The sequence below is a fragment of the Tilletiaria anomala genome, assembly GCF_000711695.1.
Source record: "Tilletiaria anomala UBC 951 chromosome Unknown K437scaffold_76, whole genome shotgun sequence".
NCBI classification, from domain to species: domain Eukaryota; kingdom Fungi; phylum Basidiomycota; class Exobasidiomycetes; order Georgefischeriales; family Tilletiariaceae; genus Tilletiaria; species Tilletiaria anomala.
This window is the reverse complement of record NW_013546946.1, coordinates 66,552-91,584: the sequence shown is the minus strand read 5'-3', so window position 1 is coordinate 91,584 and position 25,033 is coordinate 66,552. Positions and strand designations below refer to the sequence as shown.

The 25,033-nt window shown below is 58.0% G+C and overlaps 9 protein-coding genes across 9 annotated transcripts; 3 read left to right on the top strand and 6 right to left on the bottom strand.

Moving 5' to 3' along the window:
* Positions 1-3,669, bottom strand: K437DRAFT_170924 (uncharacterized protein; the record flags this gene model as incomplete). The annotated part of the gene is made up of 2 exons (XM_013386401.1): positions 3,575-3,669; positions 1-3,469 (listed from the first exon to the last, which is right to left on the bottom strand). Coding segments are annotated over exons 1-2 (3,473 nt in total), but the record flags the coding sequence as incomplete, so codon positions are not given.
* Positions 3,670-4,700: 1,031 nt separating this feature from the next.
* On the bottom strand, positions 4,701-5,790 carry K437DRAFT_258145 (uncharacterized protein). The gene has a single exon (XM_013386400.1). The coding sequence runs from the start codon at positions 5,327-5,329 to the stop codon at positions 4,850-4,852; it is 480 nt and encodes a 159-aa protein (XP_013241854.1). The 5' UTR covers positions 5,330-5,790; the 3' UTR covers positions 4,701-4,849.
* Positions 5,791-6,627: 837 nt separating this feature from the next.
* K437DRAFT_170909 (uncharacterized protein) lies at positions 6,628-8,153 on the bottom strand. Its single transcript, XM_013386399.1, has one exon. The coding sequence runs from the start codon at positions 7,964-7,966 to the stop codon at positions 6,734-6,736; it is 1,233 nt and encodes a 410-aa protein (XP_013241853.1). The 5' UTR covers positions 7,967-8,153; the 3' UTR covers positions 6,628-6,733.
* Positions 8,154-10,526: 2,373 nt separating this feature from the next.
* On the top strand, positions 10,527-13,404 carry K437DRAFT_170864 (exocyst complex subunit Sec15-like protein). The gene is made up of 7 exons (XM_013386398.1): positions 10,527-10,850; positions 10,917-11,180; positions 11,241-11,535; positions 11,596-11,717; positions 11,777-12,058; positions 12,122-13,072; positions 13,143-13,404. Exons 1-7 carry the CDS (start codon positions 10,626-10,628, stop codon positions 13,359-13,361), a joined length of 2,358 nt encoding a protein of 785 aa, XP_013241852.1. The 5' UTR covers positions 10,527-10,625; the 3' UTR covers positions 13,362-13,404.
* A 2-nt stretch (positions 13,405-13,406) lies between these two features.
* Positions 13,407-14,770, bottom strand: K437DRAFT_238146 (DUF572-domain-containing protein). Its single transcript, XM_013386397.1, has 3 exons — positions 14,587-14,770; positions 14,128-14,505; positions 13,407-14,063 (listed from the first exon to the last, which is right to left on the bottom strand). The coding sequence occupies exons 1-3, from the start codon at positions 14,600-14,602 to the stop codon at positions 13,447-13,449; spliced, it is 1,011 nt and encodes a 336-aa protein (XP_013241851.1). The 5' UTR covers positions 14,603-14,770; the 3' UTR covers positions 13,407-13,446.
* A 290-nt stretch (positions 14,771-15,060) lies between these two features.
* Positions 15,061-15,905, bottom strand: K437DRAFT_258139 (uncharacterized protein; the record flags this gene model as incomplete). The annotated part of the gene is made up of 4 exons (XM_013386396.1): positions 15,061-15,343; positions 15,446-15,585; positions 15,674-15,716; positions 15,785-15,905. Coding segments are annotated over 4 exons (500 nt in total), but the record flags the coding sequence as incomplete, so codon positions are not given.
* A 249-nt stretch (positions 15,906-16,154) lies between these two features.
* K437DRAFT_238140 (anthranilate synthase component) lies at positions 16,155-18,253 on the top strand. The gene is made up of 6 exons (XM_013386395.1): positions 16,155-16,300; positions 16,368-16,602; positions 16,673-16,795; positions 16,861-17,898; positions 17,969-18,064; positions 18,143-18,253. Exons 1-6 carry the CDS (start codon positions 16,292-16,294, stop codon positions 18,172-18,174), a joined length of 1,533 nt encoding a protein of 510 aa, XP_013241849.1. The 5' UTR covers positions 16,155-16,291; the 3' UTR covers positions 18,175-18,253.
* Positions 18,254-19,084: 831 nt separating this feature from the next.
* K437DRAFT_170756 (uncharacterized protein) lies at positions 19,085-22,269 on the top strand. The gene has a single exon (XM_013386394.1). It carries the CDS (start codon positions 19,293-19,295, stop codon positions 22,185-22,187), a length of 2,895 nt encoding a protein of 964 aa, XP_013241848.1. The 5' UTR covers positions 19,085-19,292; the 3' UTR covers positions 22,188-22,269.
* An 82-nt stretch (positions 22,270-22,351) lies between these two features.
* K437DRAFT_226583 (uncharacterized protein) lies at positions 22,352-24,931 on the bottom strand (the record flags this gene model as incomplete). Its single annotated transcript, XM_013386393.1, has 3 exons — positions 22,352-24,458; positions 24,523-24,741; positions 24,804-24,931. 3 exons carry the CDS (start codon positions 24,929-24,931, stop codon positions 22,352-22,354), a joined length of 2,454 nt encoding a protein of 817 aa, XP_013241847.1.
* Between the last annotated feature and the right edge of the window lie 102 nt (positions 24,932-25,033).

The following is a 25,033-nucleotide window of genomic DNA, read 5'->3' as shown; positions in this document are numbered from 1 at the left end:
TGCTGGCGGTGTGCCTCATGTTCCGCATTTCTTCGCGCGCGACCGTTGCGAAGGGTCGGGTCCTCGGAAGAAGACTTGGACTTGGAGCTCGTGAACATAGACCAGAGGGAGAAACGGCGACGGCGAGCGTTGGTGCTCGAGTCTGCGCGTTCGGAGGAGCGGCGCGTGTCGGAGTTGGCACCGGCGGTGTCACCATCGTCGTAGTAGTCGTGGTGGTCGTCGTATCCGCCGCGCGCAGGTTCGACGTTGCGCGGGAAGGAAGAGGACAAGGGCGATGGGGTGAAGCTGAGCATGGTGCGACCCCAATGGACGCTTGCCTGAATGTTCCTCCGCGCCTGGCCGGCGGCCTGGCCGACCGACCTGCTCCTTGCGCTGAGGTCGTCCCACACGGTGAGGACGTAGCTGAGCATGACAAACGCGACAAGGCTGACGAGTGCGACGGACGAAATACTCGCCGCAAGCCAGAAGTGCAGTAGTGGCTTGAGCGGCGTGGAGATCTGCCGAGTGAGTGTTTTGGCGAGTTGGCCTGTGTTCATCAGCTGGTGGTGCGCGACATCCAGGCGGCGCAGTACAGCGAGGTCTGCGCCAATGCCAATGGTGCTGCTCATCGAGGAGCGGGAGCGAGGCTGTGCAAAGTCGTACTCGCCGCCGCCGAGGCCGAACGCGTCAGCCAAGGAAGGGGCCCCGCCGTAAAAAGACTGCCTGCGCGAGCCCGGAGCAGACATGGACACTGGAGGATGCTGGCCGGCACGCCTGTGCTTGCGCGCCTTGCGCAGTTCCGCCTGCTGGCGCTCGAATGCGTTCGTAAAGTCATTCGGCGAGCCGGACGCAGACACCGGCGGCGAAACGCGAGTACTGCGCGGGAACGTGCCATACATGGCGCCTGTACCCCGGCCGCTGCCACTGCCGCCGCCGCCATCGCCTTCTTTGGCGCTCAGGCTGACGGTCCGCGGGCGCTGCGACTGCGTAAACGCCGAGGCCATCGTCGTCGCCGCAGTACAGGCGGGAATCTGGGAGTTGCTGCCAAACGCGACACCGTTACAATGAGCCTGGGAGCGGAAGTTGTGTTGCTGTGACGGATGGCGTGCGTCGGCGGCAGACGAAACCGAGTACATGGAATCTGCGCGCGCTTTCGTTCGCACGGACGTCTGCATCGTCGTCCTTGCCGTCGTCGTCTTTGTGGACCACCAAGACGTCGCCGCGCTGGACGGCTGCATACCGTCATGGTCGCCGTCGTCGTCGCCGCCGATGGCGACGGGGCCAAAGTGGGCCAGAGCGCTGAGCAGCTGCTCTCGCTCGCGGTCCTCGTCTCCAGAGCTGGTATCGGGCGTGTTGAAGCGTGCGGGACTAGCAGGCGAGCCGGCCGGGAAAGCCAAGGTCGACGCGCAAGGAGATCCGACAGAGGTGCGGGGGGCGGAACCAGGCACTGGTGACGGCCAGTGGAAAAAGCTACCGTCGTCTGAGACGATGCGCACCCTGCGCCCGCTCGTGTGCCGGTCAAAGCGGCCAGTGTACGCGATGTCGAGTGAGTGCCATTCGCGCTCGCGCTTACACCCTGAAGACGGCTCACCCGCCGCTGCGACCGAGCGAGTTCTGAAGGAGCGCTTGAAGTGCGCTGCGGCGATCGCGGTGGCGTCGGCCGTTTCGGCAGGCGCAGGGAGCGAAAGCGGCTCGACAGCGAGGATGATGCTTCGCGATGGCGGCACGTTGGCCGTGGCCGACGACGCTCGCTGCACAGGGGGTCCTTTCGTGCGATGGCGTTGCTGATCCACCGCCGCCGTCGGCGCAGAATCATCTGTGTCCTTCGCAGCAGCAATAGCGAGCGCCGCCTCTTGCCCCTGATCCCGCTCCCGCCCCTCCACGGTGCCCTCGTCCATCGTCTCACCAGCGCCTTTCTTGAGCTCCTTCTTACCGCCCCCCTTTTCCTTCTTGCCCGCAGCGGTAGCAGCATGCGCGAGCTGCTGGGCCTGCACGCTCTTAGCGGACAGGTGCTTCGCGGCGGCCATGGCACTCTTGCAGATGTCGTTGCGCGTCGGCGGCAGGAACTCGCCCGTTTGCCAGCCGCGGTCGCCGACCGTGCCTGCACCCGCGCCGTCATCGAGCGCTGGGCCTAAAGAGAAAGCGGTGATGCCCAAGCCCGTCTGGCTGCCCGAAGTCGCAGGCGAGTACGGCACAGCGGCGCTGTCGAGCGCCTCGTACATTGCGGCGCTGGCCGTGTGCATACTGTCGCTCAGCAGGTGCGCGGCGCGGACGGTGCTCCTGCTGCGCACGCGCCTCGCGGAAGACGAGCGCATGCGGCACAGCTCGCTGCTACCGGTGCAGCTGGACGCGTGCGGCGATGGCGGGAGGCTCATCGCTGCTGCTGCTACTCGCCGTGGCGTGGACGTGGAGCGCTCGGCGCCAGATGGGTCCGTATCAGCGGGCGACAGGGGCGGCCGGCTGCTGGATCTTTCGCCACGGACATAGGCAAAGATCCCGCTCGTGTCGAGGTACTCCTCGGGTGCGAGTGAGTACACTTTGGCCGTCGCAGTCCGACTGGCCATCCCGCGGCTGCCGCTGCTGGCGTGCGACAGTGCGGATGTCGACGCCGAAGCGGACATCGCAGCGCCCGCGCGTCCAGACATTTTGAGGCGCTCAGCCAGGTGCGATGGCCCGAGCACGGACTCCCACCACTCGGTCGTCGAGGAGGAGGAGGGAGCGGCGTCGTCCGCCTGTTTCTTCTTTACGCGCGCAGAGGAGCAAGACGCATGCGCCGGCTCAACCGTCTTGCCGCTGCTGCCAGTCCCCGTCGTGCCGAGTGTTGAGGAGGAGGGTGACGAGAGGCCGTGGGAAGAGGAACCGGAGCTGGCGCTTATGGTCTTTTGCTTCTTGTTGGTGCTGCTGCCGCGTGTCGAAGGTGACCAAGTTGCCAGCGACCAGACAGCTTCCGGGTGCTGCTGCTCATCTGCCTCTGTTCTGGCTTTGGCTTTGCCCTTTGCCTTACTACTTGGGGTGGAGCCCTCGTCAAGCTGCTCCAGAGGAGATGGCGCCCAGTCACGCGACATGAGGCGTGTCTGCGAGCTGATGCTCTGCCGAGGACTTGTTGGCGCCGTGCTGACTGCGCTCCGGCTTCCGTTGGCGACGGGGATATAGCCTGTGGGCGAGTGGGCGCCACTTCCGCTGCCGCCCGAAGTGCTGTCTTGTCCCCCGAGGTCCGTCGTAGACGCATGGTGGGGTAAGAAGAGACCGCTTCCGATCCCTCCCCGACTACCGGCGCCGGTGGAGGGTACTCCGGAAGTGGGGTTGGCGGCAGCGGTGCTGCTGCTGCTGCTGTAGAAGCGCGGAAAACCAAAGCTGGAGCCCAGATCGGAGATCATGGAAGAGGAGGTGGAAAAGGACGAGGAGGAGGATGCTGTCGTGGCGAACGAGTGGATCGAAGCGAGGTCATCCCTGTCCGGAGTCGACGATGGTCCAAGGTGGTTGTGCGGGTCTGAATGAAAGAGAGAGAGAAGGAAGGAAGAAGAAGAGGCGATGGAGTGAGCACATTGACGTCGACGTTGTGTGTGTGAGAGCAAGCAAGAAATGGACGACGCACCCATCTTTGCAAATTCTCGCCTGGCCACGCCGCTTGAACCGTTTGTCGTCTGCCTTGAGACTGCTGTTTGCACAAGCGTCTAGTCTCCTTCACGCGCAGGTGCTGGGTCTACCGTGCGCGCACGGATCCTTGGGTCAAACCCGGTGCGTGCACGTCAGCTAAAGCGGATTGGAGGCGAGACTGGCTATGCAGAGCGACGACGGGGGCTGGCTGACATGCGTGCGAATTGAGCTAGCGATGGTGACGGTGGCCGTGGCCGTGGTGAATATCAAAGTCGAGCCTCTCGGCGAGGTCAATGGACAAGTGTGTACGGGCAGCAGCAGCAGCATGTATGTATGCATACATACATGCACATGTGCCGTGCGCTACAGGCGCCGATGACGCTCCTGTCTGCACGCTGCCCCACGTTTTCACGCCGTGTTAAAAGGAGAAGAGGAGATTTGCTCGGCCCGTTTAATGATTTGTCGCTGGCCGGCCGTGGGTCTGCACCTGTACGCAATGAGAGCGGGGCACCGGACGGAGTAGAGTGGAACGAAAATGAAAGGTGTGTTTGCAGTCTGTATGTTGTTCATCTATGAGAGGTGCGTCCGACAATGCAAAAGTGGTACAAAGAGATGGGCTATGGATAGATTCATAAAGGATGCATAGATAGATAGCAATTAGTGGTGTGGTGTGTGTGCAGTGTAGTGCGAGAGCAAGAGACGACCCGCTCGCTCGCCCGCCCGCTTTCAGATTCTCACATGTGCATCCAATGCCTGTATGTATGATACATACTTTATATATATATCAGTGTCGGTGTGGTGAAAGTCTGACATACGGATGGACACTCTTCCACAGCGCCGCCCAACCGGCTGCGTTCTGGATCGGATCGGAACTGGTCGGAGTGGTGGCGAAAGGGGAAGAGGGGGCGCGCGTGAATGCGCGTGCGTAGTCCCTTCTTTTCTTCTGATAGCAGCCGCGATCGGCCAATTTAGACGCACACGCACTCTCTCACACTCTCTCTCACGCACACATTTGACACTCTCACACCGTCCTCACCGTCATTATTCATCAGCCAAACAGAAGAGAAACTCTCCCCTCGGGTCCCGGGACTCCCCTGATGGACCCTGGCCTGGGTTTGGGCATCGACCCGGTTTGATGGTATACATATGTACATAGATCAGACACATGCGTGTGTACACCAAAGAATCAGGCATGCACGCGCAGCGAGCGATTAGACTCTGCTCTATGCTCGTGCAGTATCAATGATGCACATGCGACACCCCACTCCCGACATCATGCCACGCACGTGCCAATAGCCAACCGCCAGGTGAACGGGTACAGATGTACACATGACCACCCGCACCCTGCCCCTGTGGATTCCATTTGCAGTTTGGATTCTGGCGCGCGGGCCTCGCGCCGCCAGCTTCGGGGCGCCGTCGCGCGATGGCTGGGCTCAGCGTTGTGCGCGGAGGCCTCCACTGCTAAGCGGTTACTGACCAGCAGATTCGGGGCAGCTTTTCCGATGGTCTTGGCCACGGTAGCTGGGCTACTCGAAGCGCCGACCTGCTTGACGCTCTGCGCCAGCGCACCAGGAAGGCGGTCAAGTCCGCTGCTGCCTATTCGGTCGACAGCAGCGGCAACAGCCCCCGTTGGGACTATGGGCATTTTGCGGCATTCGGGCTTCTTGACCGCCTTATCGATCACGGACGAGTTGGTATTGTTGTTGTGCTCGCCAACGAGGGCGATGTCGCCGCGGGCCTTGCTGCATGACATCGAGCGTATCCTGCGGCGCGGTGTGGCCGTTGTACGAGCAGATGACGCACTGCTCAGCACGCTTCAGGCTCTTGGAAGAAGAGGCAGCATCGACTGCGTCACCTCTGGTGATGCTAGGAAGGGCAACAGTGGCCGTAGAGGCGAGCATCAGGAGCAAAGCTTCACGGGTAGGAGTCAGCATCTTGTAATCATCTTCTGCTCAGACTGTATGTGAGAAGGGACACATATTGTTGAAGAGGGCTTACGCTGTTCCCTCTATATGTCATGCGTCTCGGTTGAGATACGCGTCAAGGAGCAGTACTGATGGCCAAGCGACGAAGGCACAGGTGACCACCGATAATGCGATGCTACGCCGGTGCTGGAAACCAACCCTTGGAAGTGGAGCTCACCATGAGTCACGTGGTCTACAATGAGACTGTGGGGTATAGAGTGTGGTAGATGTGATCATATTTATGGAAGGAACGACGTGGTCCCTGTAGCCTGCTAGCTGCCCTTCGCAAGCACCAGTGAAGCAGCCCTGTAGGTTACTAGTGGGCTGACCGCCCACGGCATGTACATACATACGTACAGCACACCGGAAGTTCTATTAGTCAAGTGGTGTACCACGGACATATGTACCAGATATTGGGGTACTTGGCGGTTCGCGAGTGCCGCGAGTGCCACCGAATAACAATGTGCAGACAGAAAAGGCACGTGAATTCAACGCCTCCGACAGGAACCACGCGTTCAGTTCAAGACCTCTCTCCCCTATCCAATGTGCTGTTAAGGAGATACTGTCGAGTGCCGGCGCCCGACGCTAGAGGCCGGAGACGATGACAATCTCGGCACAGCCAGCAGGGGGCGCTCCACTCTTCCGAAACATCATAGTATGTATATACAAGTATACGAAGGTAGATCTCTCCCAGGACGGCCGGGCCTCGCCTTGCTGCTCCCAGCTTCGCTCTCGTTAGCGTCATCAGTTAGCCGTCAGCCGATGCGTGCCGACCATGGGCGCCTGGCGAGATGGGAGCAGCAACAAAGAGAAGTATTATGTATGAGATGCCGCCCAGCCAACCATGCTCACCCTGTCCCCGCATCCCCGCCACATCCTGACTGTGCCGAGTTCTATGAGAGTTCGGCCACTATATAGTCACACAAATGCTCTCGCCCTCCCGCAGTTCGCACCAAGTGCCATCAAATGCTCTCCGTAATCAGGATTCGAACCAAGCAATCGCGGTGCAGCAACGAAATACATAGATGCTTGACACACACGATCCTGAAGCCGACAGACTTGATTCCCCGACGCGCAGCGGGACGATGGCTTTATTGTATCTGCGTATGACGATGGCATGCAATGTCTACCATACAATGGCTGGGTTGCAGTTGCGTACTGCGAACTCGATTGTCTTCGGTTGCCCTGCGTGATCATTGTTCCTCCTCTCCCAGGAGCCATCCGACACCCTTGCTAAACGAAAATGTCCCTCCTCCAAACGATGAAGAGCTCACATGCCGTCTGCCCGTCGGATCGTGTGGCGTTCCCACCGGCATCGCTGCGTCTCCCCTGCCTCTGCCACTTCCCGCGCTGGCGCTCACAACGCGCCCCGTGATGCCGCCAAAGAAGCTCTTTGCCGCCCGCGCAGCGCGCTCGGCCGGGTCGAACGCCGCTTCTGCACCGCCGAGCACGTCGAACAGCTGCGCCGCCCGGCCTCCAAAGCCGCCTCCTACCGGCGCTGGAGACCGCACAAACGAGTCCGCCGTGTTGGGTGTAGGGGGAAGGCCCGCGAAGCGCTGCTGGCGCTCTGCAGATCTGCTCCCGGCGTTCGCGAGCAGCGAGGCGAACGGTGTTGCGTACGCGTCCATCAGCGAGCCCAAGCTCGATGTCGGACTCTTCGCTGCGCTGCCTTTGGCTTTGGCGAAGAACAGGTCTTGCTCAAGCCCAGTTGAATTGGATACTCGGTCATGTAGCTCATGCCATTTGCGCGTCATCGAAGAGATCCTCTCCTTTGGACACAGGGCTAGCACATGCCCCATGAACTGTATGCGAGAGGGATGGTCATCCCACGCGGTCTGTTTCGCAATCTGGTAGCATGTCTTCCACCCCAGCTCTTCCGCCTCCGGCAGCATTTGCGCTGCAGTCAGCATTGCATCACCGGCCATGCCCTTGGAATCCGTGTCATCGCGTGACCGGGACGCAACAGCCGCAGCAGATGCAGCTCTCTTGCGCAGTATGGTAATTGTGGCAATCATGTGGTTGCCCAGCGCCGCTGCCCGCTTGACGTCCTGCGCGGCGATGGCAGCCTCGGATAGCATAGCCAGTGTGCGGACCTCCACTAGCGCTTTGGGTGGCGCGTGTTCTGCGGCTGCATTCAGCTTGACAGAGATGTCGAGAATCGACTCCCAAGCCTTGTATGCATCGTCATCAGTGCTCAGCACAAGAGCAACGAGGCGTGTGCGGTCCTTTGTCATTCTGATCTCTGTGGGCAACATCGGAAGCCCCGGATGCATTTTTGACGGGAGCTTGTACGACCCCAGCTTTGACGTCGCCTCGATGAAGTTGCGCTGCTTCTTTACAGCCGAAGAGGTGGGCACCACGGAGAGGCTAGAGATTGCAATAGCAATTACTATCAGCGTGCTCGAGAAAAGCAGTAGGCGCGACATGTGTGTGCGACTCACATGTCATGGGCCACTCTCATGTCCCCTTTGTGATGATTCGTTGAGGGGGACCGGTCGTACAAGCCTTGAGAAGCGGATATGACAACTTGCTCTAGCTCATCGCCTGCCAGTGTAGGAAGCGCCACATCATCTAATACGTTAGCTGACGTGATGCTCTTGAACAAATGTGTATCTGTGCATGCGGATGAAAGTATTTGAGCTCCATGCTGTGTGCTTCTGCAAGGACGCGCGACCGACTTACGACCTGTCTCAAGAACGCCTTGCAGAACGTTCTTGAAGGTGTCAGTTGCAGTCAGCGGCTGCCAGGAAATAAGACCACTATCGGACTGAAGCGCAGTGAGGAGCTCCTTCCACTCCCCATCGGACTTGCTGCTTGCGCCAGAGCCCGTGACGATGCCCTTCAATTGCTTCAGCTTCTCAGCGCGTGTCGCACAGGCGTACGAGGCAACCGTCATCGGTACCTTCCAATTGACAAGACGTATCATGTTCTTGATGTATGCGCTGGTCACGGAGAGTCCAGACGCAGACTGGACTCGAGAATGCTGAATAGAGCCGAATATTGCTCTCACTGAGGGCAAGTCGGCGAATCTGAACGCGACCTTCGATGCATGCAGCTTCAGCGGCTGAATGGCCGCAGCCAGAGTTGATGCTTCCGATATTAGCGGCACAGTTGGTAGTTGAAGGTCGTTCGCCGCCATAAGGCTTTCGAGAGCACGTAACGAACGGAGGTCCGTTCTACTCGTGCCGAAAGCACAGGACATGATCAAAGCGCACATCCTTCTTGAGCCAAGGTGATCGCTCAAGCCTGCTTCCGGCTTCAGGAGCTCGCAGAGCGAGGAGAACGCACTGTCATCGTATTTGGCCTCTGCCCTTTCAGCCAAGTCGAAGACCAGTGTCAAAGCCCGATCGGTCACAAATTCGGCTTGTTGGGTGGGTGACTCCGGATGCGCCCGTGCACCGATGGAGCTCAATGCTGGCAGGATGGAGCTCTTGCATATTTGAGCGGCTTCAGCCGCTTTGCTTGCTCCCAACATTGATTGCACGAGCTGGTCAATGCTGGGATCGCCAGCGGATAGGATGCGATGGAGTGTGTCCAAGGATGGTGCTGGTTCGTTGGAAATGACTTCGAGCAGCTGCAGATCCCTCGAAAGAGTACCAATGACGGATAGAGAAGGCTCGGACATCTCCACTGATCGAGCTCGCTGCATGAGAAATGAGCAAACATGGCGGATGACGTGCAGATTGGCTCTCTGTCGTTCGAGCTCTCGCAAGCTTGCTACGTACCACTGCAGCAGCTCTTGCGCAGATAGCGGCCCTGTACTCCCTCTCACGCTCGACGATTGATAAACAGCTTCAGTTTGCTCGGCGAGAGCGGCACTGATGGCTGGCTCGTCTGTGATGTCTGCAACTTTCTCAACGTGCTTCTTGAGCCAAGCGCTCGACTCCAGACCCAAGGCGGTGTCCGCAAAAGGTAGTAGATCCAGCGAGATCGCCTCGGATACGTTTTCTTCGAATTCAACCGTGTCAAGCAGCAGCTTGATCAACCCAAAGCGCGCTGTTGCCAACTCTTCCGCAAGAAACGGGTCGTCCAGCAATCTGGATAGGTGCCGATATCGCTGTGTCACGATCAAGCCGGCCGCCACGTCTAGGAGAGATGGCTGCAGGAGCAGCGAAAGTGGTGGAGAGATTGCAGAAGCGCTAAGCGGATCGCTGGTTGTCTGATGCCCATTCTGATTCTCGTCAAGCCCCCACTCGTCTGCTTCCTGGGGTGCCATTGATGCATTGGTAAGCGGAGACGAAGGTCGGGCCGAAGAGACCGCCTGGATTCTTCGTTGGATACCGATGAAAGCTTTCCGGATGGCGAGATGGGGGAGATATGGTCTTGTTGGTCCCTCTCTTTGAACCGCTTCGGCAGAAGCCTGTGTCCGTCTTATACCCTCGTCAAGAACACTGAGAAGATACTCTGCCCCCTCCGGAGATTCATCCGCCTCTCCATTGGCAGCACGGTCCACTTCTGCCAAGCAAGCTTTGAGGATCCACACGTCATCCCTGATGCGACCGAGGATTACCTGCACATCTTCTCGACTGAGCCTTGTTTCAGCTGAAGGCGCTGCAGGATTCTGGCTCGTAGACGGGGCTGCAGACGTTGACAGTACGCTGCGGGCCCGGAGCCATTGCTTCTTCATTGCTTTTTCCGACGCTGGCTGATTTGACATGCTGGCGAAGTTCGCTGCGGCCTTGCTCATCCTGCTATTAGCATGCCGTTCGCCTGTATTGCGGCAGGACATGCATTTCTAACTGGCATGTGCGACGTAGCGATCTCCAGATGACGAGCACAGGTGTTGAAGTGTTTAGGCAAAGTCGTCACTGCGCTCCCGTGCCGAGCCAAGTGTGGCGCGAGAACACAATCAATAACTGCACGGTGTGATCGACACCATGCGCATCTATAGCCTGCAGCGCTTTGTGGCAGCGCTACCTTGGGGTCCCAAAAGGCACATTCAATCGAACGCAACATCGTGGCGAAGTATCGTTGCTCATCATACCAAGCACTGACCTGGACGGTCAGGACTATGCGAACGTCGGCTCTGTGCCTGCGGTACATGAAACCCTTTACCCTGGCACAGCTTGGTCACTTCTGTTCAGCATGGCGCCGCGTGGCCGACAACCGCAGATCTCGCTGGAGGCTCAGCTGCAACAGCTGACGCTCTTCAGCGATCTCGATTCTGACTATGAGAATATCGAGCAGCTAGGACCGATCATCAAGAGCCTTGACGAGGCGAGACAGCAGGATGCATTCTTACGGTATCTCGAGAATTTTGTTCAAGAGAAAGACAAAGAGATCGAGAAGATCTGCAATGACAACCACATCGTGAGAGACTAGGCCAGGCAGCGATGCTTCTACAGAGCCTGGCCTGATTCCATTTCTTTGGTACAGGAATTCGTGCAAGCACTAGACAAGCTGCTGAAGGTCCGGTCCGGAACGGTGTCCCTGAAGCACAGGATCGACGAGCTAAACGAAGATGTGCAGGCAGGAGGACATTCCCTCAGTGCGCGCAAACGCCAGCTTCTCGAGACTCAGCGCACGGTCAATAACGTGGACGAAGCGATAGAGGTCGTAGAGATCTCTCTCCAAGTGTTGAACATTGCAAATGGTATTGATGGCCTGATTGAGAAGAAGAAGTACTATTCAGCCCTTAGAGTGAGGAATGCAATGTGCTGCCCCGGTTGCTTGCTACCCATCTGACACATATCCGTCCAGTCTCTTGACGATCTAGAGAACATTCACTTGCGGGGTGTCATGGCATTTGAATGGGCAAGACACATGCTGGAGTCCATCCCTTCGATGCGAGAATCAATACGACAAGCCGTCACGCGCGAAATGAAAGAGTGGCTTTTTGAAGCAAGAGAGAAGCAGCGTATCGTCGGAAATTTGGCACTGGAAGCCATGGATACTCGCGTCAAGAGATGGAAAGCGAAGAGCCAGAAAGATCCGATTCTGGCCATCGCCAAGGTCAACTCGGCAATCGAGATGGTTGTCAATGAGAAAATCGATTGTGAGTAGCAGAGCAGCCCGCATCCGACACGGAGGCGCTGAGCTCGCTTTAGTTGCGCAGACAACTTTGTCGAAAACGAGCACATCACCATCGACTTCAAGCCTCTGTACCAGTCCATACATATCTACGACGTGATGGACCTGCGAGACCAGTTGCAGAGTAGCTATCAAGAGGACAGGAGGGTAAGTCTTCTTGCCGTGCCAAGTTTTTCACGCGCTGATCCCCGTGCCATTGCGTACAGGCTCAAGCCAATCTTCTCCTTTCTCAAGGACTCTCTTTTAATCCATTAAATCCCACATTTCCAGCGCTTCTAGAAGAAGTGGTAGGCTTCTTCCTTGTCGAATACCATGTTTTGCAGACATCGCCGCCGGGATGGCGTGCAGAGCAAGAAGTCGACGACCTGTGGGACAACATGTGCGAGCGTGTTGTGGATATCGTCAGCGTCGGCTTGCGGAATTGCAAGGACACAAATGTCTACGTCAGCACGAAATCCGCGATCATGACTTTTATTCACACTCTCGAAGTGAGTGCCCGTTCCCGCTATGTGCACAATGGGCTGAGGTGACGCGACCCGCTTTTTATGCAGAGCTACAACTTCACTGTCAGCAAGCTCAACGCACTGCTACTCACGCTCTTCGAGAGGTACGCACAACTGCTCCGTGATCGATTCTCCGTCGACTTTCAACAGGCGGTTAAGGAGACTGAGCACCAGCCGATGGTCGTCAACAATGCGGACGAGCTCCGAAAGGTGCTCAACGTCTGCTGGTTACAACCAGGCGTCGCGGACCATCTGCGCAAACAGCCCTTTCCCCTTACCCTGCCATTCTCTCAGACTTATCCGCTGTGCTGCATGGATATTCGTCACCTTGTCGACGAATACTACACTTTCTCGGATGGCTTCTCCCAGCACCACCGAGATATTGACGACATTCTCAAACAATCTCTCGACGAGCTGCTTATCCAACAAGTCAGCACTAGCATTCGAAGCAGCTTGGAAAAAACGTCCAACCTCTCACAGATTGCTCAGATCGTTGTAAACGCAGAGCATTTCAAGCTTGCATGTACCGAACTGGAGGGACTCCTCATTGCACTCCGAGCCCCATCACGAGGAGGCAAGCTACGGCTCGATGCCTCACCGCATTTCAACACCTCTCTGGAGCTTGCTCAAAAGCGCATAGATACCGCAACAGCGGTCAAGCTGGGTCAGTTCCTCGATCTCGAGGAGCACAACATGGTACCTACCCGGTCGAGGACAGAGTGTGCGGATTACTTGCCAGAGATGCTCGCCTGGCTGACGACCATGATGGAGAGCGTACTGGCCTTGCTGCCGCCCGATACGAAGCAAGTGGCGTACAAGAATGCATTCAAGTACATTGCGGAACACCTCACCAAAACGTGTTTGCTAAGCGATCGGGAGACCAAAATCAACGAAGCTGGACTGAGGAACCTCGAGATTGACGCAGAGTTCCTCCAGCAGCACGCATCTAAATTCGGCGGAAAGGAAGACTTTGGCAAAGTCTTTTACGAGCTGAAACAGGTCTGTCCGATTGTCCGGTCTTCTCTTGGTTTAAAAGACGTGACTTGCTGACACTATAACTATCTTCCAGACCATTTCTCTCGTCCTGAAGGACGGCGCGTACGACTATGCGCACAGCCCTACGTTGCGCGCGCAAAAGTACGCAGCTGTCCAACCCTCCAGACTCCTCATTGTGCTGGACAAGCTCGCCAAGTATCATGCTTCTGTGCCGACTTCACAGGAGCAAGATGTAGCAGCGAAGATTTACCGCGAAAAAGATGCCGTGAATAGAATGATCAGGAGAGTATAATTCGCCTTGGCCCTCTTCAAGTTTTACTCTCTAAAACCTTGTTGTAAAGATATCTCGCTACGCTACAGTGATATGATACAGTGTTTCATTTACGAGAGACAGAATCGCGAACCACCTGCAGGAAAGGGTCTCTCCGTCTTCGCGTATTTGAGGCCAATTTCGCCGCTAGTTGTTGAGCGGGCGAGCCAGTTGCACTGCGTTTATGAGTCGGTTTCGAAGGACCGCGCACGGCTATCGCCGATGCAGATAAAGAAGATGACGGACGCGCACGTTCACCACATCGAGGGACGGTGTTGCGCGGGGTTGCAAGCCCTAAAGATAGTTTGTCTCGGTCAAATTTAAACTTTGCGTTCTCTTCCCGCTGCTTGCCCTTCTCCTGCCGCCAGGCCTGCATCGCCTGGTCTCGGGTACCTTCATCTTCTTTTGCCAATGGGAAGTCGTTTGTCCACCCGATACGTTTCCGAACGGCATCGTCGGCCTCTCCCTCTCTGATGAGCGCTCTTTTCTCCTTTCGCAATTGTCTCCGCAGTGTTGAATTGAGCGTGTACGGATCCGACCAGCGTGACTCGCTGAATTCTTCCAGCTCCGCGATACGGTCGGCCGAAGTCTTGGCTTGTGTCTTGTCCTTATTCGCTTTCTCAAGCGCCGCGAAGGGATCTTTCGGTGCTTCTGCTTTAGAGCTTGATGGGCCTGCATCGCCGACTGTGCGAGCGGGAAGCGCGGTGAGAATGGTCATAGCTAATGTGGCTCCGCAGAACACACCCACGTTCTATGCTGAAGCTCCCATTAGCATCCGCATCCCACTCTTGATTCTGTTGCCTTGCCCCGCTTTCGACGACATAGCGCGTGTTCTGAGGATCGGTCCGAACTTCGAACCAGTTGGAGCAGAGATGGCATTTGCACCTGAAGCTCCAAATTGGTGTGCTGAGATAGCTTCCAACCTTCTTCTTTTCCGCATTGTATCGGACGCCCTGCCCGATGTGGTTCTTGCATCCGTCACACCAGACGTTGAATGGGAGTTCGAAGCGGACAATGAGGATGCCTTGATCGAGCTTGCGCGCTCTGTCGCCAAGCGGGTGCTTGCCGACAAGCGAATTAAAAGACTCTTTGCGGGGATCTGAGTCGTAGGGCCGATACCGGCCCACTGATTCGAGGAAAATGCACATCCGCAGACAATCAGTGCCATGCTAGTAGATTGCAATCGCGTATTCGCGTTGCCACTCACTGTTAAACCCCTGCATGGCGAATGACCTCGACTTGGTTGGTTATACCCTACAACTGGTAGGATGGTGACCACTGCCTCTTGTAGCACAATGCTAAGGCACACCAGCACATTGGGATAGCCAGGCTCGAACCCAGCGCCTTGATACCTGCAGGTGTGCCTGTTTGGTGGTCGCATATGTGATAGGTAATAGCAAGGTTGTGAAAGGTTGAAAGATTGAAATGCTTGACACCGCCGCACGTCAATGCATAAGTTCCAAGGGCGGAACAAGAGCACACTCTCTGGTCCGGAACGGAGATTGAAGATGGCAACCTCAACCTTACATTTGACAAGGTTCACCGGACGGCAGCAGGATACGAGGAGAGGCAGAAGCCCGATCATTGACGAGTGCTCGCTTGGCGCATTGGTTGCCGCTGTGCACGTTGTTACTCGGCAGGGATCAACGGTGCGCATTGTAAGGAGCTGGGAGCCAATCCGGGTCGAACTCTCGCTTCATGTTGCGATTGGCAGGTTATGTATGCTACAATGGACGGAAGACTTCTCAAACACTAGGATGGGCGATTCTCATTGAATGGTCTTGCCGCCCATCCCTATCCGGCCAATACCTGATCCTGAAGCTGGCAGTACGCTGGGGACGATATCCTGCAGCTTGTCACCCAGCTTGAGGGCGGTGTACTTGACTACCCGCGGGTCCGCTCGTAATCGTCCGTAGAGCGTTTCAAGAGTTCGAGGGTTTGTGTCGAATTGCATGAGGAAATAGCTGGAGAAGGCAGCGGTCGCAGGGTGCGATGGAAGTAATCGCGGCGCAAAATATCAGTTTATAGCTAGCTGGAGTCAATGAGGCTATCGAGACAAGACTTACTCTCCCTCTGTATGCCATTGCTGATGTGCTCTTGCTCGTTGCGGAAGCGTTCTGCGGCCCCAATATTGGACGCCTCTAACAGCGCCTCCATTGTCCAAGACGAGACGAGAAGAAGACCGAATCAGATCCCGCAAGAGGGCCTGGCAAAAAGGACAAGTCGGTCAAAACTCCCCATCAGCTCTCCTAATTCTTGATGGGTCTCGGTCCCGATACAATTCATCAGCGTACAGATTCGGCAGAGTAAGCTGCTATGCAAAGGAGCTCGTACAGTCTGTTCCGGGCAGGGAAAGCAAAAGTGTGAGGTTGCGAATTGAGGGTCACGCGGTAAATTCAACTCACGGCATGGTACCAGTACTTGCACACAATGTGCGAGTTCCTGCCGGAATGAACCTACAAGGGACGTTGCTTGCCGAGATGTAAGCAGCGCAATGGATCGATGTCGCCCAAAGGATGGTCATTGAGCAGCAGGATAAATGGCATAAGATGGTTTTGCTTTGCATTGATGTCAACCAGCTTTTGGCGCTCTGAGTCTCTGGGCGGAACAGCTTGATTGCATTCAATTTCTCGGCCGAGGAAAGACACTGCCGAGGTGCAGGCTCTCACTCTCGCTCTGTGGGCGTTGTGATGTGCAACGGTCTGTTCTTCTAGTTCTCTCTGGTGTCACACAGTCAGCCATGGCATCGACTGACAATGCTCAATCCCGTCTTCTCCATAATCGTGCTCATTTTCCGACTTACCAGAGCGTCGCATACGTGCAGTTCGTGAAAGGAAGTATCACAACGAGCTGCTTGGAGATCATTTTGGGGGCTGAAGGCGGATCCGGGCTCCTGCTGAAGAGAAGTCAACATGGCTCAGGTGAGGATCGCGGTGCTGCCCCGGCCTAAGTTGGAAGATGACTCATGTTCCGAGCCGTGTTGGACAGACCTACACACCGTCGCTACCTGACGTCACGGCGGCCCTGCTGGGCGACACATCCAAGGGAACACCAGCCAAAGGGAACATCATTCCGATCTACAGGTCCCTGCCTGCTGACTTGCTCACGCCCGTCGTCGCATACCTCCGAATGACAAATGGCGCAGAGAAGGGGCGGCATGGCTTTCTTTGCGAGAGTGTCACGGAAGGCGAAAAGATTGGCCGGTATAGCTTCGTAGGGGGAGGTGAGTATGCCCAGTACCACCCAATGAGGCTTATTTGCTGTGTGCTGATAGAAGCCGCGTCCTTTTCCAGATCCGTACAAGGTCATTCGGACAGGCCCGCACCTGGAGCTCCAAGGGGATCCTCTTACGCATATACAGAAGGAACTCAAAGACTTCAAATACGTTCCGCTACCCAACATGCCCAAATTCACCGGTGAGTGGAAGTACGGTATGTATAGGCCTGCATGCTCGAGTCTCAAGCAGGTTACTTCCCTGCAGGCGGCGGCATGGGCTACATCTCCTACGACTGCGTGCACTACTTTGAGCCACGGACCGCGCGCCCGCTTTCGGACCCACTCGACATTCCCGAGTCGGTCTACATGTTCTGCGATACGCTGATCATTTTTGACCGCATCTTCCAATCGATCAAGTGTGTATCACACGTGCACCTTGCCGCCGACGCTCCGCAGACGGCGGAGGAGGTGCAGCGACGGTACGAGGCGGCAGCGGCCAAGGTGGAGGCGCTGGCGAGGAGGGTGCTGTCTGCGGAGACGCCTCTTCCAGAGCAGGCGGCGATCAAGCTCGGGAACGAAGCTGTGAGCAACGTGGGGAAGGAAGGTTACGAGGGGTTTGTGACGAGCCTGCGTAAGAGCATCGTCAAGGGGGATATTATCCAGGCGGTGCCTTCGCAGCGATTAGCGCGCCCAACTTCGCTGCACCCGTTCAACATCTACCGGCACCTGCGGCAGATTAACCCTTCACCGTACATGTACTACGTCGATGTGGCCGACTGCCAGATCATTGGCGCGTCGCCGGAGACGCTGTGCAAGATCGAGGACGGAAAAGTGGCGGTGCACGCGATCGCGGGAACGGTTAAGCGTGGCGCATCGGACGAGGAGGACACTGCGCTCGGGGCGGCGCTGCTGGCGAGCGAGAAGGACCGCGCGGAGCACGTCATGCTGGTGGACCTGGCGCGGAACGACATCTCACGCGTGTGCTTGCCGGCGACGACGCAGGTCGAGTCGTTCATGCAGCTGGAGAAGTTCTCGCACGTCATCCACCTTACATCGCGCGTCACGGGTCAGCTGCGCGCGGGCAAGGATCGCTTCGATGCGTTGCGCTCCATCTTCCCCGCGGGCACGGTTTCCGGCGCGCCCAAGATCCGCGCGATTGAGCTCGTCGCAGACCTCGAGAAGGAGAAGCGTGGCGTGTACGCGGGCGCCGTCGGGCACATTGACTATGCGGAAAGGGAGATGGACGTTGCGATCGCCATCCGCACGATGACGTACAAGGATGGGACGGTGTACATGCAGGCGGGTGAGTTATTGCTTCCCCCTCTCCTCTGTCTCTCTTGCATTTCCTGACAGTCACCCGCCACCCGGCACAGGCGGCGGCATCGTGTTTGACAGCGTGGAGGAGGACGAGTACATGGAGACGATCAACAAACTCGGCGCCAATGTGCGCTGCGTGGACGAAGCGGAAGGTGAGTGTCGTGTGTGTGTGCACGGGTGAAGGTGGAGGGCCTCCCGCTGATGTGCTCCCTTGTTGAACTGCACTGCAGCGTACTACTACCGAGCGCAGCAGGCGAGCTGAGGAGAGCGCTGTAGGATTGTGCGAGTGTGCATGGGGTGTGGCGCGTGGAATCGATGCAATATTATGCTATGCTGATCTGCAACGCGAACGAAGGTGAAATAGGGGGCTCGTTGCGTTCGCGGTGATGGAGGAGTTGTTGCGTTCCTTCATAGCGGTGGTGACCGAGCGTGTCTCCCAGGTTCTGTTCTCCGCGCGTCTGCGACTCAAACTGTCTGTCATGGTGGGTATGCAGCTGCCTGCGCACCGCGATCCAGCGACACCCCCTCTGCCAGGTCTCATTGTTCCATTGCATGCCCACCCATCTATTTTTCTTCTGCGTGATCTGTCTGTGCAGCGCAGTGCTGGTTGGTCTAGACATGCGAACTGCGGAGCATGTGCGTGTAACATGAATGTACATGCGCACAAAGGAAGCGGCAGCCACTTTGCGTTTCGCAGCCGCTGGTGCACTTACCTTCGACGTCGACATCTCTGTGCTCCACCGTGCCTTCCTTTCTCTATAGGTGTCTGGGGTGCACTGCGTCTTCCCGATCTGCGTCAATGCCGAATCCAATGCCAATCCCAACCCATTCCAACTCGGTTCTATTTGTGTGCGCGCCCCGAAGGTTAGGCTGAAGTGCGAGGAGGCTCCGAGGAAATAAGAAATGGAGAGAAGACAGCGACTTCTTTCTTTTACGACTGGACGCGCTGCGGCGCAAGCAAAAGTATGTCGTTCGCTTTGAGGAGGAGAGACTGCTGCAGTGCTTGTGCCGAGGACGGCGCCCTCTTCGGGACGCCCGCCGCGTAGAGTGTAGAAGAGTGCTGCAGTGCTGCTCCTGCGCGCGCGCCAACATCGGACGCTCCATCCTCATTCCCCCATTCCATTCCCTTTTTTTGCATCCGCCACATCATCCATCCGCCATCTCCCCATCCTCCTGCTCCGGCGACGACGACGAGGGCAACGAAGATACCAGCCCCTCGTGGCAGCGCTCCCGCACAACTCCCTCCGATAACCCATCACCGCCCACACGCCGAGAGATCGAAGTAGCAGCACGGTGCGCAGCTGCCGCTCCCCATCGCAGCCTGACACAGGTCCTCGCGCTCGCAATCACCCTCGCACGTCGCTCCGCGCCGCCGCCGTCATGTACGGTCAAGCACACCATCGGCCCGATACAGCCGGCAGCGTTAGCTCTCTACCGAGAAATCAGCAACAATCCGCATCGGCTGGCGCCAGTACCGCCCCACCGCCGCCTCCCGCCGCAGGCTGGACCGGTCCGGACGCGTCGCAGCGCCATCCGCACCTGCATCACAACCCGCACCTGCATCAGAACCCACACGGCTCCGAGCCGTACTACCCCGCCATCCCGCCAGCACCGGCACCCGCGCCGCATGGAATCATGCAAGCAGGCATCGCCGTCCCCGTCAGTACTCAGCACCCGTACGGTGGCACCGCCTCCGCCAGCGCCGCGACACCCAGCAAGGACAGCTTCTCGGACGAACTACAGGTCGTCATGCAGCTCGGCGGCGAAGCGGCCTCGCCGCAGACGGCTGCCCATGGCGCTCCGTCGCGCAAGCGCAAGAGTGGGGGTGATAGCGGTGGTAGTACCAAAGAAGGAGGAGGCAGAGAGGCCGGTCGCGGACCGCGTGCGAGCGGAGCGAACAGCGCGGCGCAAACAGCCAACGGCAACGTCGCCGCCACCGCTGCCCTCACTGCTGGCACCGTCGGTATCGACAGCGAAAACGAGGGTAGTCCCAACACCCATCTTGGCGGAAGTGGCAACAAGCAGTCGCGCCCTGGCAAGGTGCGTAAGGTGGTCGTGACGTCGTGCGACGCGTGCCGCGCGCGCAAGCTGCGCTGCAATGCCAAGGAGCTCCCGCTCGGCGAGGCATGCTCTAACTGCGTTAAGTCCAAGGCCGCATGTTCGTTCGACTACTGCGCAGACACAACTGGCGGCACCATCCGTCTGCGCAACCGCGTTGCCGAGCTCGATGCCGGCGCCGCCATCGTCGCTACCGGTGGGCTCGCGCAGCTCGCGAGCCTCGCGGGCACAGGTGGCCACGCTTCTACCGGTGGTGGTGGTGTCGGCGGCGGCGGAGGCGCTGGCAGCCGTGGTGTCGGGGAATTCCGCAATGGCCCTACATGGCACTCTGGGTTCGGCGCAGACGTCGAGGCGTTCCGGTACGCCAACGAGGACCCTTCCAGCTGGTCGATTCCGCTCGTGATCACTGCGCCGCAGACGGGGATGCAGGCAACATACGCGCTGCAGGGTGTTGTCGACACGCTCCTCGCGCGCTTCTTTGAGCAGGGCACGCTCGCGACGATGATCATGTTCAAGGACGACGTCATGAGCCGCTACACGGCGCAGCAACAAGCCGCCGCCACTGCGGCAACGGGCATGCTGCCGCCCGCAGAGCAGCAGCACCCTGAGGGCCCGCTTCCCGCGTTCCTGATCCTCGCCATGCTCGCGTGCGCGGCCGTGTCGAGTGTGACGAGCGAGCCGGAGCTCATCGAGTGGGGCAAGACCGTCGGCTGGCACCTCGCGCTGCGCGGCGTACAGCGCCGCCTTGCTACGGAGGGTGTCCCCGACCTCGACCTACTTCAGGCCATCGTCCTTGTCAGTGCATGCTGGTGCGGCGATAACCCCAACTCGCAGGAGCGCATTGCGCTCTTCGAGACGGCGTTCCGTCTCGCGTACGACATGAACCTCACCTCATCGCTCGACACCAACCGCCTTGCGCTGGACATCAAAGCGAAGCGCATCGTCATCTTTTGGGTGCTTTACGCGCTCGACAAGGCCATGGCCATCATCACGCGCCGGCCTGTCCAACTCGACAGCGAGCTACACTCGATCCCGCGTCTTAGCCTAACGGACGTCGTGCGTGCGCGCGCAAAAGGCACCCCGCGCGCGCTCGCCCCGGACCCACGCGCGAATAACGAGGACGTCTGGACATGCCGGCTGCTCGAAGCGTTCGTCTCTCTCTGTGCTGTCTTTGAGAAGACGCGCTTGCCGATGATCGAGCGCCGCGCCATGCAGAGCCTCACGTTCCGCGCCATGCAGAACCAGATCTCTTCCGTGGAGGGTGAGCTTGAGGATTGGTGCCAGAACCATGGTGAGCTTCTTTCCACCGCCACCTGTGAAGGCCAGGTTTTTCAGGGTATTGCCGAGGGCCTCGTCGTCATCCTCCACGTTGCACAGTTGCAGCTCTACTCGCCCACGCTCCGCTACGAGTCGCGCCAGGCGTCCAAGGTCCCCATGAAGTTCTCAGACAGTAATAGCAAGGCGCTCACCGCGTGCATCGAGTCCTCCTGGCACCTCATTCAGCAGCCCGAGAGTCGCTTCGCGCTCGCAGGCGGCAGCGCCGATCGCCCGAGCATGGGCACGCTCGCGTCGACCATCACCACACTCGGCGTCGTCCGCGCCACGCAGTTCCTCCGCTTCCTCAGCACAACCTGGGCCGACTGGCGCCAAGGATACGGCATGCACGACTGCCTCCCACGCGCCTCGGTGGACACGCAGCAGAACCTGGTAGCTGCAGCTGCAGCAGCCGACGGTCAGCACGTCGACCCTGCCCTGCAGGCACAGCAGGAGAAGGAGGAGCAGCAACCGACTTCACAGCAAAGGGTAACCAGTACAGATAAAGGGACAGGTGCTTCTGGCCGCAGTAATCGTGCCACAAACACACCACACTCCGAGCCATGGGGTGCGCCTCCACCCGCGCCCTCGACCACGGCTGGCGGAAGGCGCGGCCGCAAGCAAGTTCCAGCGCCGCTCGACTTTGCATCGCCGCAGAACAGCACCAGCAGCTCTTCCGATACTTCCGCCGCGACGGATCAGCAGGCTAAGGACGGCGCAAATGTCAAGTTTACCCACATGCAGCCGACACCGACGACACCGGCGCGCTTCCTGTTCGAGATGCCCAGGACTGCTAGCCTCAACGGCTGGATGGGATCCATGCCTGGTGCCATGGGCGCCATGATGACGCCGCTCCGCCCGGATTTCCTCGGTGGCCTCGACCTCAATATTCCGTGGGAATAAGAGCCAACAAATAGGCGCCTCGCATGTCCAGAAAGATACCCTCCAGTTGCCTTCCGTGTTGTCTTCGGAAAAAAGCCGCTCCTGCCATTGCACCGCCTTGTACTAGTACTTTTGCAAATTTCAATACATGCTTAGCCTCTGCTGCTATTGAACATGTAGCATTTTCAGGACCGGCGAAGCCAGCCGCCAAACCATCCGCGCTTTTGTTCCACACCCTGCGTTTCCTCATCCGGCGCTTCGCCAGCATCTTCTGGATCCTCGAATGTCTCGTTATCACTCGCTCCCGTATCTCCGGCCTCAGCCTCCTCGAAAGTGATGGGATCTTCGAAAGCCTCCTCTTCGTGAGCACCGCCACGCGCGGCAGGATCAGCAGCTTCGCTGCGCGACTCGCTCTGCAGGGCTTTGAGCACTTCGGCGGGAACTCGCTTGGCCTCTTCCAGCAGCGCCGGGTCAAAGTCGACATACTTGTTCGCGAGCTCACGCAGTGCGGCAGCGGCATTGGTCTCTCCCATCGCGTCGCCCCTCATCGCAGCCGCCTGCGGAAGCGCGCTGCTGGCTGCATCTTTGCGCAAACCACTGAACATTTCCTTCTGCATCGCGTGCTTCGCTTCCAGCAGTTTGTTGTCGGTATCATCAAGCGTCTGTTCTGAGATGAAGGGCGGGATGTCACGATTCTCCTTTCCAATGTCTGCCGCCAGATCCAGCGCAGATCTCGCTTGGCGGATGAAGAGTTGGGCGCGGTTGATGAGAAGGATGGCATGAGGATAGGCTCTCGACAGGCTGTATGCCTTCGCGAGCTGACGAAGCAGCTCAGATCTGTACCAGGCTGTCTTGGCATCGATCAAGCTGGACACGTCTGGCTCGGTCTCCACAAGGTTCAGGCCTGCAATGTCATTCAAACTTGCCTCTGCGGCGTCAAGCAGCTTGGCAAGGCCAGGCACAGCGCGCGCTCGCCTCCTCTTGGACTTTTCTTCTGCCATTACCCTCAACTGCATGGACCGAGCTTTGGCCTGCACGGCCAGCCGACGCTTTGTTCCTCCACGTGCAGGCCTGCGCTTGAATTGCTTCGGCTGCTTGCGTGGCTTCTTTGCTTTGCTACCAGGATTCTTCCCTATATTTGCCTTCTTTTTACCTTCAACATTGTTGCGCTTCTTCCTGCCGCTTAAGGGGGTTATCCTCCGTCCCGCTGCCTTGATTCTGATTTCAATTGCGTCGCGAGCGCGCCTCTCCCTGCGCTCAGCCTTGCGTTCCACCTCTTTTGCCAAGTGGTCGTTCCTGCGAATGCGAAGGGAGAGTAGTGTGTACAGTAGGTAGTCGTGCGCAGCTTTAAGCTCTTTGTTGACGGCTTGATACCGAGAGCTGTGGCTCTTGGCTAGAGCAGCTGCGTTGTCCTCGACGAGTTGAGCGGCAAGGCGCTCTGCATCAGCAGCAGCGCTCAGAGCGCGGTCAAAAGGGTCCATGGCGGTCTTGGTACTAGATGAACGGAAACGCCTGGCTTCGCCTGCCTTGCGTCGTGCGTTCCTCTCCGAGTGTTTGAAGCGCGGACGTTTTCCTTCGGCTGACGCCGCCGGCATCTTGTTCTTCCCATTGTCGGTCTCCTCTGACACTTCTTGTGTGAGCGCATGTTCAAGAAGTTCCTTCTCTTTTCGTGCCACGGTGACCGCATCTAACAGCTCTGGGTTTCGGATATGGATGGTACGGCCTCGCCAGACAATTTCGGAGTTTGCACTAGGGGTCCCGCTCGTCTTTCTAGAGGCCTTGCCGATCTCTTTCATCAGTTCTTGAGATTCAGGCGCCCACTTCTCGCACGTCTCCTCATCCGCAACACCCTGCTTGATGACATCGAGATTCTGCTCATCAAGCTCAAGCTGATAAGCTGAGAAGCGAATTTGTGCATCCCCTGCATCGACAAAGCTGTTGGCGAACGCCTCATCTTTCGCACTCAAGGAGTGCTGGGCCAGGAAGCTCAAAAGCTCTCGAGCCACGCAGGTCTGCTGGAGCGACTCGCTGTGACGGGACCGATCGAATGACACTGAGCCGCGCACAATGCAAAGGTAGGCGGCTGCTTCAAGACGAGAGCGTGCAGAGGACACGCTGGACAACGCTTTTAGAGCATCGACCAGGTTGGACGCCCATTGCACAGCGCGCCGAGCACGAGCTGTGCCCTGTTTGAAAAGGCGCGAATCGTTGTCCTTCTCAAATGCAGCTGTTTTGAGCTCCTGAGAATGTGCCCAGTTTCTTTCGGCTTCGAAGAGCATGAGAAGCAGGATGCTGGCGGCAGTTACATAGCGTCAGCTGGTTGCTCTCGGCGTTAACTCCTTCCTGGGCGACATACGTTTGGTCCTTCACATCGGTGGTGGTGACAGTCCTCTTTGTGAACTGGTTGCCCCCGAGCTTGGCTGCAGCCTCAGACTGTTGAGCAGACGTAGGGCGCTTTGACCTTCTGCCAGCATTCTTCTTGGCCCTGTTCTGCTTCGCTCCCATGTGCTGATCATCGACGTGCGTCAGTTTGGCGATTTCCCTCAGGCGGTGCACCTTCTTGGTGCAGTACACACTGGCAAGGACATCGGTCAGCGAGCCGAGTCTTACTACGTGTCAAAGAGGGTCACTGCTCACCGGTACCGCTCGTACTCATTCTGACGCATACCATGCTCGTTACGAGCTTCCGTAAGGGTTTGCAGCAAGCGGAGCTCCCCAATGACAACGCCCTCGGCGGGGTCACGGCCGCTGAAATCGAACTCCATTGTGAAATCGACAATGGTGCCTACAACATGCGCCAGGACTGCTTGTTACCCTCTCGCAACCTTAAAACGCATTTCTAGCGTGGATTAATTGAGCCGTGGTCC

What these genes read in the sequence shown, in the direction of transcription:
- K437DRAFT_258145 (XM_013386400.1), bottom strand. Translation starts at nt 5,329, where the DNA reads ATGTCATGCAGCAAGGCCCGCGGCGACATCGCCCTCGTTGGCGAGCAC.
- K437DRAFT_170909 (XM_013386399.1), bottom strand. Translation starts at nt 7,966, where the DNA reads ATGTCGCGCCTACTGCTTTTCTCGAGCACGCTGATAGTAATTGCTATT.
- K437DRAFT_170864 (XM_013386398.1), top strand. Translation starts at nt 10,626, where the DNA reads ATGGCGCCGCGTGGCCGACAACCGCAGATCTCGCTGGAGGCTCAGCTG. An exon ending in AGTACTATTCAGCCCTTAGA is followed by an intron (nt 11,181 to 11,240) that starts GTGAGGAATGCA and finishes ATATCCGTCCAG; the next exon opens with TCTCTTGACGATCTAGAGAA. An exon ending in CTTTTATTCACACTCTCGAA is followed by an intron (nt 12,059 to 12,121) that starts GTGAGTGCCCGT and finishes CTTTTTATGCAG; the next exon opens with AGCTACAACTTCACTGTCAG.
- K437DRAFT_238146 (XM_013386397.1), bottom strand. An exon ending in TGGGAGCTTCAGCATAGAAC is followed by an intron (nt 14,064 to 14,127) that starts GTGGGTGTGTTC and finishes CCGCTCGCACAG; the next exon opens with TCGGCGATGCAGGCCCATCA.
- K437DRAFT_238140 (XM_013386395.1), top strand. An exon ending in CAACATGCCCAAATTCACCG is followed by an intron (nt 16,796 to 16,860) that starts GTGAGTGGAAGT and finishes ACTTCCCTGCAG; the next exon opens with GCGGCGGCATGGGCTACATC. An exon ending in CTGCGTGGACGAAGCGGAAG is followed by an intron (nt 18,065 to 18,142) that starts GTGAGTGTCGTG and finishes ACTGCACTGCAG; the next exon opens with CGTACTACTACCGAGCGCAG.
- K437DRAFT_170756 (XM_013386394.1), top strand. Translation starts at nt 19,293, where the DNA reads ATGTACGGTCAAGCACACCATCGGCCCGATACAGCCGGCAGCGTTAGC.